At 39.4% G+C, this 12,693-nt stretch overlaps 1 protein-coding gene across 1 annotated transcript in view; it reads left to right on the forward strand.

The window, feature by feature from the left end:
• LOC125239931 (venom protease-like) overlaps positions 1 to 12,693 on the forward strand; it is a 31,437-nt gene that overhangs the window by 14,951 nt on the left and 3,793 nt on the right. The window contains exons 5-9 of the mRNA XM_048147706.1: positions 924 to 1,075; positions 2,019 to 2,143; positions 3,022 to 3,171; positions 4,180 to 4,309; positions 5,553 to 5,684. Coding sequence (XP_048003663.1) covers positions 924 to 1,075; positions 2,019 to 2,143; positions 3,022 to 3,171; positions 4,180 to 4,309; positions 5,553 to 5,684 — 689 coding nt within the window. The remainder of the gene's footprint in view (positions 1 to 923; positions 1,076 to 2,018; positions 2,144 to 3,021; positions 3,172 to 4,179; positions 4,310 to 5,552; positions 5,685 to 12,693) is intronic.

The raw sequence follows: 12,693 nt of genomic DNA on the forward strand, positions 1-12,693 counted from the left end.
CGATACTGAATAGGAATGGAATCAATTGAATGTATCCTACACCTCATAAAACAAAGTCCCCCTTCGCGTCTGTCAATGCGTGTTCGCGATAAACTCAAAAACTACTGAACAGATTTTCATGCGGTTTTCACCCATGAATAAGTGATTCTTGGGGAAGATTTAAGCATATAATTTGTTGAGACTTTGTTTGAAATATAACGATATTTGCTAAACAAGTCGGACAAAATCCCACTTTTTGAGAGCCTTAATCGAAAACGCTGCCCAAACCGTTTGAGCTATGTCATGATCTGTATGGCAAAATATTGTATCTCTCATAGGTTTACATAAAAGTCCGCGAAAGCATATGTCTATCTTTTACGGATAACTTACTATGTATTTGTATAACCATTTTTAATCCCCATGCGTAGCTGGGGCGGGCCGCTAGTGTGGAATAAGTTTATCTTCGTAAAAATTGTATGGGATAAGTTTTTTCTTGATGTGTGGCCGGATTCTGATTCGGTTTTTTTTTATACAAACATTTGATCATGGATAAGAAAGAAAAAAAGTTTATCAAAATGACCTTCGTATGTTTTTTCCAAAACCTATCAACGCCAATCTTCATGAATTTAAAATCGCGAGAAGTCTTAAAAGAGTTCCAGGACCGTGTTCATGTCACAGTATAATTTTTCTTTCATTCTTCTTCACTTAGTATCAATATTTGTAGTCTACTGCTTTTTTTCCCGATCTACTGGTTTTTTATTCATTTTTCTACTGTATACTTCAGATTCCGTCTGGCAACACTGATTGCAATAAACTATTTTTTTAATTTATTTAATTTAAGGGTTCCGTCAGATATTTTGCTTTCCAAAGGGGTTCCATGGGAAAATAAGTTTAAGAACCGCTTCTCTAAGCCGACATTGGCTGATAAGATGACTATTTTCCAGAATGCCTCGAATACCAGCGATATGTGAACGTGTGTGTGTCCAGCGATGCGAACCCCGACGCTTACGTGAGAGAAGACACGTGCAGCGTCGAGGAGTTTGGAGATAGAATCACTGGAGGGACGCCTGCACGACGCAGCGAATTCCCACACATGGCTAGTATTTTATTTATTTATCCTCGTAAGGCCCAATGTACATTAAAATGTACATAGTTGTTGCAATCTAATTTGAATTTTTCATGAACCGAATAAAGTAGCATTTCTTTTGTTTCGTTGGTTTTTGAAACAAACGAAATTCTTACCAATTTACTTATAGAACAGGGTTCAAATTTAAAATGGGAAAACTAACTATGATGGGCCTTACGAGGTTATTCCAAGAAATTTTTACAACATTACAGCTTATACTTACATAATTATATACACCCTGTTTTTATTGAATTCCGTTAACTTTAAGGGAAGATTCTCTAGTTCAAATACAATCAATATCTCTAAAAAAGTAGCCTCTTAACTCTTACGGTTATCGAATTATTAAAAAAAAATATATAATTACTGAACACGTGTGTGGCATCCCTTACCACTTCCAAAGAGGATCGAGCTTAGTATTATAGAGAGTTACTGTCGAAGTAAAATGTGTAATCACAGTGCATAGACTGCCATCTCTAGACACAGGCTTAAAACTTTTGAACCTCAGTTTGACAATTTGGCCCATATTCTTAGCTTGATGTGTTAAAATGTCAAATATTAATATTAGCGCCATCTAGCTGAGCGTACCCCAAAGGTGTAATGCCATCTAGGCCACCGTTGCTTTTTTTGTATGGTACTGAGGTACGTTTTTTTCTTAGACTTTATCTGTCTATACGGAGTTATACATGTCTTTGCCACTTCCTATAATGTCTTTTGTTTTGACATGTGCCGTCAAACACTTGACCAATGGCTTTAATGTTATGATTAAGAGCCGCTCACACTAATTAATCCATTTATTATGTATGGAAAAGAAAAAAAAATTTTTTCGAATTTAACAAAAAGTATACAGAGTGGTGGTTGTTTTTTTTTTTTCAAGGTTTTTTTTTCGAAGAGTAATAAAACGCTTTTATTACAGGCACTCTTAGGCTGCCGAAATACCGTCAACACTGGATTGGGGCCAGTAGTGTGGGTGGCCGGCGGATCGCTCATAAGCGACCGTTTCATCTTGACTGCGGGCCACGTTCTATCACACCGAGACTAGTAAGTTTATTCAAAGACATATTGTTATGGACAAATTGTTGCCCGTATGGTGACGGGTTAAGAATTTCACCACCCCCTTTCTTCCCGTGGGTGTCGTAGAAGGCGACTGTGGGATATGGTGTAAATTGTGGCGTAGGCGAGAGGCTGGCAACCTGTTACTGCAATGTCAGTTTCGTTTTCTTTCAACCCCTTATTTGCCAAGAGTGGCACTGTAACTTTAGCAGTTGCATGTGCTCTGCCTACCCCTATAAGGGAAACAGGCGTGATTGTATGTATGTATGTATTGTTACGGAAACGTACAAACGTGTCATGCTATTTCAGTCAGTCTCAGTACAAGATGTACTGAATTGACTGAACTAGCACGACAAATGCGAACGTTTCCGGAAAAATACGAAGGATACCCTTTTCGCACTATATCTCTACATTCGACTTATATTGACCGGGATATAGACCGTGATTATCTTTTTGATTTTTGTAAAGCTCCCGATATTTCGACGCAGTTGCATGCATCATGATCACGGAAAACTGACGAAGGTGGGTGGATGTTAAAGTTACATAGACAGCGCGCGATCTAATCCGCGATCCCTCCTTCGCGCGCGTCGGATGCGTTCACTTTCAGCGTTACCACTGGTCGCATTTACACTCGATGGTATGTCCAAACACACTACACTCACAGTGTCACTACGTTTGTTTAGGAGGGTAGATATCTGTCTACGCAACTTTGACATCCACCCGCCTTCGTCAGTTTTCCGTGATCATGCAACTGCGTCGAAAAATCGGGAGCTCGACAAAAATCAAAAAGTCAATCACGGTCTATGTCCCCGTCCAAATAAATCTAATGAAAATAACCGTGAATCATTCAAAACTCTTATTTTCAGTGGTCTCCTCCGCTACGTGTTACTCGGAGCAACAAATAAGTCCGAAGCCAGAGATGGTTTACTCTTCAACATTATACGGTTCATCCCACACAAGCTGTATCAGAAGAATGAGAAGAAACATGACATCGCTCTTCTAGAACTTGATAGAAGGTAAACATTTATACTAGACGGACTGTAACTCCATACATCAGTAAATGCAAGTCATTTCTAGTGACATCTAGCGTCATCCACGCGTCAATCACGCGTCAACTAGCGTAAATTATCAGTACCTACTGCTACTTGTCAATAGATGTCGCGACGAACAAAAAGTCTAATGCTCAACAGTTTTTAGCTGATATTACAATAGTATTAATCAGTTCTGTTTTCAATTCCTTCTGCTTGTAATATAAGTTGTAAACTGTTCTAATATTAAATTTTGCAGACGAGACACTGCTGACACCTAGTGTCGAGTAGTGGTACTGATAATTTAAGCTATTTAACGCGTGCTTGACGCGTGATTGACGCTAGATGTCACTACAAATACGTAACTGACATTTGATGTATGGAGTTACAACTCTTTCCCTATTTTTGGTTTCCCTATTTATGGTTTAGAAAATCCAGTTTCCCAATTTTTAAAGTAATGTATTTGAGTAATGTCTGACGACCGGCTTTTTGTGGCCATCTAGTGGGGACGAGTCACCGTCTGCCGGAAATAAAATTGGATACCGTTTAATTAGGCAGGCGTCCGGTTTTTTATCTATAGCCCAGTATTTAGTCCATCACTTTCATCAAAATAGACCAGTTCATTTTAGATTCCATTAACTCTCAAATCTATTCCTTACACCCTGGCGGGTGTTGCCTCTGCGTGTGTCCCATGATACGGGCAAGGGCAACATCCGCTCGGTGTACCCCTTACATTTCATTAAAGTGTCGAAAGGGCCTCTACGCGTTGGCTTCGGCCCCGCGCACGCCTCCCAAAGGTCCGAAATACCATTGTTCCGTGATGGAAAAGACATACAATTAATACTATTATTAAATTATTATTATTTGTATATTATATTATATCGTTGTCTAAGTACCCAGAATACAAGCCTTCTTGAGCTTACCGTGGGGCTCAGTCAATCTGTGTAAAAAATGTTCTATAATAATTATATATTTATTTATGTTTGAATTTTTCAGGGTAGAATTCTCGGAGTTCATTCGACCCGCGTGTCTGCCGTCCGAAGCTATCCCTATAACTAAAGACAGGATTCTAGCTGGATGGGGCAAGACAGGAGAACAGGCTAGCGAGTCTGAAATACTTGTAAAGGTATGATCGCGATAGCATAAATAGATATACTACCTACCTAGTCTGTTAATTTAATATTTCTTTTTTTTTGATGAATACTTTTGCTGATTAAATTGTATCTCGTTTTTTAATGCATGTTAATTATAAGATGTAATGTTTTGAAAAGAAGTGGCCCGCCGAGTTTCTTGCCGGTCCCATAGTGGATACCCCCCTCCAACTGAGGGGGGACTGAAATCTTCTCGAGGCTGAGGCGTAGGGTTAGAGCCGGCGTAGCTTTATTTGACGTTCATAAGCGCATTGTAATATGCCTACTTGGAAAATAAATATTTCATTTCATTTCATTACTATGTATATCCAGACGTTAGTTTTTACCTGTTAATTTTATAATATTCTATAACTCCAATATCAAGCGGGCATAAGCACTGGTCCGAAAAGCGAGTGAGCGATGAGCTGTCGACGATAGAATAGTACATTGTGGAACAAGGGAGGTAAGGGGATCATTAAATACGAGGGTCGTGTCTATATTCACTCCAGCCTGCGGCTGTCGTAAATGTATCACGACTCTCGTATTTAATTACCCCCCTTACCTCCCTTGTTCCACAGTGTACTATTTCCCCTCACTAGCTCGGAAACACGTGTTTTGTCCTTTAATATCAGCGGGTAAAAACGCATTTTATCTACTAGTGGGTAAAGTAATTTGACCTTGAATAAAGTCAAATTAACTGCTTTAAAATTGATAAAAGTAAGTGAATCTAGTAATTAAGATGATTTACCACCTGTGGAACTACTGGAAGCAGTGATAAACGCATTTTTTTGCGTTGTAGTTTCCTCGCTATAGTGAGGGGAAAAGTTGTGTTACACTCGGGTGCAAATGTATTTTACTTCTCGTGTGTTAAAAAACTCGCAAGTTCAGGATTCTATTCTCGAACCACTCGCTTCGCTCGTGGTTCAACTATAGAATCCTTTCACTTGCTCGTTTTTCAATTCCACACTCGGCGTTAAAATACAACTTTGCCCCCTTGTATAACAAATAACTATTATTTGAATAAAGGTATTTTGAAAATACCTATTTTGCATTTTGTATTTCAAATACCTTTTTGTAAAACTATTTTGTATTTTTATTTGAAATAGGTAAAAATTCAAAGTATTTGCATTTTGTATTTAAATACATTGCACTACCTATTTTTTAACATCTCTGGGGGTATCTTATTTTCTTATTTCTAAGTTGCTAACATTACTGTAGGTACTCGTGCTTACGTTTCAGGTGACGGTACCAGAATATGACTACGATTCATACTGCAAGCAATTCTTCTCACAAACAGCGGACAATTTGTTTGACAAGGAAACCATGCTGTGTGCCGCGGGCGGTAAAGGTGACAACAAGGATTCGTGTCAGGTAAGATGTCAATTTGTCAGATAATTAGTAAGATTTGTCAAATAACTTGTTTGACAAGAAAACCACGCTGTGTGCCGCGGGCGGTAAAGGAGACAACAAGGATTCGTGTCAGGTAAAATGTCAATTTGTCAGGTAATTAGTCAGATTTGTCAAATAATTTGTTTAACAAGGAAACCATGAAAATAAAGAATAAAGAAATGTTATGTGCGGTAGGAGGTAAAGGTGACAACAAGGATTCGTGTCAGGTAAGATGTCAGATTTGTCAGGTAATTAGTCAGATCCGTCAAATAGTTCGATAACAGTTAAATAACTTGTTTGAGAAGGAAATCATGTTATGTGCAGCTCGTGGTAAAGATGACATAAGGATTCGTGTCAGGTAAGATGCCAATTTGACAGGTAATTAGTCAGATCCGTGAAATAGTTTGATAACATTTAAATAAGTTGTTCGAGATGGAAATCATGTTGAGTACTGCAGGCGGTAAAGGTGACAACAAGGATTCGTGTCAGGTAAGATGTCAGATTTGTCAGGTAATTAGTCCGATCCGTCAAATAGTTCGATAACAGTCAAATAACTTGTTTGACAAGGAAACCATGTTATGTACTGCGGGCGGTAAAGGTGACAACAAGGATTCGTGTCCGGTAAGATGTCAGATTTGTCAGGTAATTAGTCAGATTTGTCAAGTAATTTGTGAAATAACTTGTTTGAGAAGGAAACCATGCTGTGTGCTGCAGGCGGTAAAGGTGAAAATAAGGATTTCTGTCAGGTAAGCTGTCACTGACAGATTTGTCAGCTAATTTGTTGCATTATTTATTTATCAAAGACATACCCACTACCAACGGCAAAGATGACATCTTAATGACTTTTTCTCAAACATGGTATGAAATATTGATGTTACAATACAATACAATACAAAGCATTTATTCATGGTAAACACACATAAAAAAAATACAAACAAATGGTTATAAAAAAAAACAGTATAAATGTTGTTTGCCACGAAATGGTCCCGCCTCAGCATATTGCTAACCATAAGGTCAGCGCTGATCTTCCGTCGAGACCATTTGTGGGCATGTTATGTGCCTTATAATTGGCAGCGAAGTATGACGTTGCAGGTGCGGCTAGGACGATTGATAGATAATGGAATTTCATACAAACCTTGCAGGCCAAGGCCGGCAAAGTCCTCTTTTTTAATTTCCAAACACAGATAATTGTGACATAACATCCAGGTATTTAGCCAATTAAAAAAAAAACTATAAGGGGCCTTATAGACGTGCCGACTGCAACTGGTACGGGCCCTAGACAATATTTGATTTTGGGTGCGTTTTCATACAAAAAAAAATTTTTTCGTTTTTTTTTTAATTTTTTTTTAACTTTTTGTTTTTTTATAAGCGTATACGGGGTGTCAAAGGGGAACGAAAATTCGATTATTTTTGCGCTACGACGCACCGTTTAGGAGATACAGCCATCCAAAGTTACTATTTTCAGTAGACTTTATTTCATACCATGTTTGAGAAAAGCACTATACATACCTGGGGAAGAGGGTAGGTGCTCATTAAAGTGACAAGTCAGCATAATCATAAATAAACTTTTAATAGTATTAAATAAATATTTTTTCAAAAATTTGTGATAAAAATAGTGTAAAATTAATAAATTTATACATACAGTGTAGGCAAGTTCCATCAATGCTCCAATAAAAAGTTATTCACTAGCACCTGCCGGCAACCTCACTGCACTGGACTTTGGACTCATTAAAAATAAAAAATCTGAAAAATGTCATCACTGGAGGCTATATCAACTGCACAAAATTCACTGGAGGCCTTGATAACAAAACGATTTGCAGACATGGAAGCGGCTCTGCGGGCAGCCTCTCCACAGTGTGACACAATTGAAGCCTTAAGAGCGGAGCTGCAAACATTCAAGGAGTTGACCGTAGGCATGGTAGCAGCTATCAATGCACAAATCTCAGCGCTAAGCAACAGCATTGACCACATTGAGATGCGTCACCGGCGTAAATATCTTATCTTCACGGGTGTCTCCGAGGTGGCCGGTGAAAATGTGGCCGAGACAGTTTCTTCCATATGCCGGGACAGGCTGCAGCTGGCGGAGGCCTCGTCATCTGCCTTCTCTGTGTGCCACAGGCTTGGCGCTGCTACCGCGGGCCGGACTCGTGTTATCCTGGTTCGTTGCAACAACCCAGCACTCAAAAATGCCATCTGGAGGAAGAAGACAGCTCTTAAAGGATCTCCTGTTGTTGTGTCGGAGTACTTGACGCGCGAACGACAAGCTGTTTTCATGGACGCGCGTAAGCATTACGGCATGCGTAGTGTCTGGACTTTAGATGGCACTATTTTCATCAAAGTCTCGGCTGGTAAGACTCTCCGGGTGGTTACGGCGGAGCAGCTGCGTAAGCTGGTCAGCGAGTGCCCGCCTCCCGTCACAGAACAGGCTGCTACGTCAAGCGGCCCTGCTACAGACGTCGGTGTCGATGGTGACAATAAGGACTCCAGCGATACGATGACGCGTGGTGCGAGGCGAGCCAAGAACAATTCGAAATAAGCTCATATTCACTGCGGTAGTTAGGTATTCCATTACTTTTTTATATTGTTTTACACGAGTACCCTTTTTTTTATCTATTACTTGTACTTTTACATTCTACCGACGTAAAAATCGTTTATTATTGTGACTTGTTGTGGTTATGTGAATGACAATGACAGCGCTCATGATGTGACGGCTGACAGCGCTGAAGGAACGTTCGGAAATCATGTAGTGTAGTTTTTATATCCTGTTGTGTTGCTTTCATTAACTACCTTTTGCAATATTAATGTACTGTATACTTTGTATTCTCTCTAAGATTTTAGTATTTATTTTGATAAGTGTGTGTAGTGTAGTTGACCGGCGGGTTAAACAGGCCCGTAATCATTTAGAATTCGCTAATTAGTTATTTATTGTATCTTATAATATATATTTTATATATTATTTTTATTTCTTTTATATTTATTTATTTGTATGTCTACTGATGGATGTGACGACTCATTTTATTCTGCTTGCAGCTTGTCTAACTCGTTTCACTCACTTGATGACTCGATTAACCTTGGTACGTCATTGAGGGGCGAGTTTCAAAATAATAAAAATGTTTTTAATGTGTGCCATACACAGATCAATACAACAAGATGGCCCTTACAGGGCGACTCGCGGTCACCAAGCATACGACAAATCAGGTTTATAAAAGTTTGAACGCGTGCGACACCGATCAGTAGCGCCCAAGTATACGACCCGCTAACAGTGTCCGTGTCCGCTCGGGAAAAAATCTTAAATAATCAATTTTGGTTGCAAACAATGGTCTCTTACAGCATAAAGTGGTGTGGCAAGTCTTCTAACACTTCTACATATAAAAAAGATGAAACAACATTCCACAGTTAAGTCAAATTAATTATTTTGTTGAATATTGTTTATTGTCCGCGGAGTTCATTTATACTGGTCAATATGGTTGTGCTGAGCGGCGCCGAGGCGCGTCCATCCCTCTTTACCGAGTTAACAATGTGATATGCTATCCCTTTCACGTAAACGACTAGGCATGGGGCCATGTTAGTTTATGTCTGTTGCGGGAACTTCGTACTGCCGTTCGTACCATGTGCTACCATTTTATGAAATACTAGCTTTTACCCGCGGCTTCGCCCGCGTAATAAAAGTATTCTTATTGAAACGTTTACAAAAAATAAGATTTTCATTTCGATCCGTAGGTTTCTTTGTAGGTACATCTGTCCGCGATTATTTCGATTAAGGTAAAGCGGGGCAATTCTCGACTGGGGGGCCATTGTAACTGATCTATTTGCTGTACGGTCCGGTTTTGGCTGACTGTACCTTATACATATTACTATTGTTTTTAAAGAAATTCTTGCAATGATTGTAGAATTGTTACACAGCGACCACAGCGTAGGTAGTAGGTACGAATATGTATGTATTTTACCTACATAAATATTTATACTGGGGAAACTTCATGCAACCCACATAGCCAGTATCTCGACCCTATGGTCGGTAGGGTAAAAAGTACTTCCTTGCATTATCCCTTACAATTTTTTTCCATTTTGCTTATACATATTGCAAACGTAAACATATAAAAGGCAAGCAAAACAACGATCTTCTTACAGCACATTGTAATAGTTATTACGGATGCAGGATACTCGCCGATGCCTACTTACTAATCCCTTCCCACTGAGCCACCTGCATTTTACACTTCCTAGATATCGATTGCCGACCGATTATTCCGACCCCAATCCCTATTCTTATCCCCGTCCCTATCTCTATCTTTGTCCCCGTCTCCGTCCCTGTCCCCGTCCCGCCCCTATCCCTATCCCGTCCCCGTCCCCTATTTTTATCCCTATTTCTATCCCTATCCCTATCCCTAGCCCTAGCCCTATCCCTATCCCGATCCCTATCCCGTTCCTGTCCCTGTCCCTATCCCTGGCCCTGTCCCTGTCCTTGCCCCTGTCAAATTATCATGCTAGGAGGTGAACTTTGAAAAATCCTTAGTGCTCCTCTAAGGAACTTCCGTGTCAATTTGAAATCTCTTAAACCAGAAGTAAAGATAAAAACTAAAGTTATACTTATGGCTATTTTGGATATTTTAACCCCATTGCAGAACAACAGGGGGGAAAGTTTCTTTTCCACCTCATTAGATTTTAAAATCGTTGTATTTATCGTAATCAGCGACCAGATAAACCATAAAAACGATACCCATATTGTGTTTTGACTTTACCCCCTTTGCACCCCTTTAGGGGTCAAATTTTCAAAAAACCTGAAACATGTATTTAGTCATATGCCTTTTAGGAATCCTCCTGTGAAGTTTCGAATAAAATAGTCAAACTAATATTGTTTTCCCATACAAACTTTGAACCCCCATTTCACCCTTTTAAGAGGAGAATTTAGAGAAATCCTTTCTTAGTGCTCCTCTGTGCCATATAAGGAACCTATGTGCCAAATTTGAAATCTCTAGGACCAGCGGTTTCGGCTGTGTGTTGATATGTCAATCAGTCAGTCAATATCTTCTTTTATATATTTAAACCCCATTGCACCACAACAGGGGAGAAGGTATTTCACTTCCGCCTCGTTAGATTTTAAAAACGTTGTATTTATCGTGATCAGCAACCCGATAAACCATAAAAACGATACCCATATTGATTTTTTGACTTTATCACCCCCTTTTCACCCTTTTAGGGGTTAAATTTTCAAAAAACCTGAAACACGTATTCAGTCATATGTCTTAAGCAATCTTCCTGTAAAGTTTTGAATAAAATAGTCAAACTAATCTTGTTTACCCATACAAACTTTGAACCCCCATTTCACCCTTTTAAGAGGAGAATTTTGAAAAATCCTTTCTTAGTGCTCCTCTACGCCATATAAGAAACCTATGTGCCGAATTGGAAATCTCTAGGACCAGCGGTTTCGGCTGTGTGTTGATATGTCAATCAGTCAGTCAATATCTTCTTTTATATATTTAAACCCCATTGCACCACAACAGGGGAGAAGGTATTTCACTTCCGCCTCGTTAGATTTTAAAAACGTTGTATTTATCGTGATCAGCGACCCGATAAACCATAAAAACGATACCCATATTGATTTTTTGACTTTATCACCCCCTTTTCACCCTTTTAGGGGTTAATTTTTCAAAAAACCTGAAACACGTAGTCAGTCATATGTCTTAAGGAATCTTCCTGTGAAGTTTCGAATAAAATAGTCAAACTAATCTTGTTTCCCCATACAAACTTTAAACCCCCATTTGACCCCCTTAGGAGGTGAATTTTGAAAAATGCTTTCTTAGTGCTCCTCTACACTATATAAGGAACCTACGTGCCAAATTTGAAATCTCTAGGACCAGCGGTTTCGGCTGTGCGTTGATATGTCAGTCAGTCAGTCAGTCAGTCAGTCAGTCAGCTTCTTCTTTTATATATTTAGATAAAAGAAAGCAGATTTGTAATAGTGAATAATTATCTAGAATCTGTAGAGTCTGTAGTGGTATTTAGTTCATTGATTAGTTTAGAATATTTAGTTGGTTATTTAACTTAGTAAACGTAAGTAAAAATGCACAGTTTAGTTATTAGTTACTAGAATGATTTTTATTGAGATGCTATCACAATTATCATCCTCCTTGCGTTATCCCGGCATCGGCATTCGCCACGGCTCATGGGAGCCTGGGGTCCGCTTTGGAAACTACTACCAAGATTTGGCGTAGGCACTAGTTTTATGAAAGCGACTGCCATCTGACCTTCCAACCCGAAGGGTAACTAGGCCTTATTATAATTTAATTATAATATTATAATTTGTTGCAAAACAAATTCACCACAGTACTGGTACCGGTACCATTGTCTATAATAGACATGTCCCATTCCCATCCCTACTGCTAATCATAAAGGCGCGCCATTATTTGAAACGACCAATGGCAGCACCGTGCGCGCCCGCCTCACCCCGCAAGGATTGGTGATTTGCGTCTCGAACAATATCGCTTGCATTTGGCTTCTAGTGGGGTGTTCTGTGGTGCCATATAAATGCTCAAAGTATCTTAAGCCACTTCACTGACTTTCTAGATTCGTTTTCTTCGTGTAACGTACATGCCATTCTTATCAGTGAAAGTTGGCTAAAACCTAATATATCCTCAACCTCCTGCAGCCTTCCTGGTTACATCCTATTACGTAACGATCGAACAGGCAAAGGCGGCGGAGGAGTGGCCATGTATCTCAGAGCGGACATTCCTTATAAAATAATTGATTCCTCTCCCTCTCAATATTCCGGTTCCATGGAATACTTAATCGTTGAGGTGAAGCTTCTTGGTGTGCGCATTATGTTGGGGACAGTTTACTGCCCACCAATGATTGATTATTTTTCAACACTCGAGGTGCTTCTGTCTGGTATTGGTACTGAATGTGCTCATCACATTGTAATGGGTGATTTTAATACAGACCTTCTGAGAGATAGTTCCAGATCGCGCAAGCTAAGATCCATTGTCACGTCATCTGA

This window comes from Leguminivora glycinivorella, chromosome 26 (assembly GCF_023078275.1).
Source record: "Leguminivora glycinivorella isolate SPB_JAAS2020 chromosome 26, LegGlyc_1.1, whole genome shotgun sequence".
Lineage (NCBI taxonomy): Eukaryota > Metazoa > Arthropoda > Insecta > Lepidoptera > Tortricidae > Leguminivora > Leguminivora glycinivorella.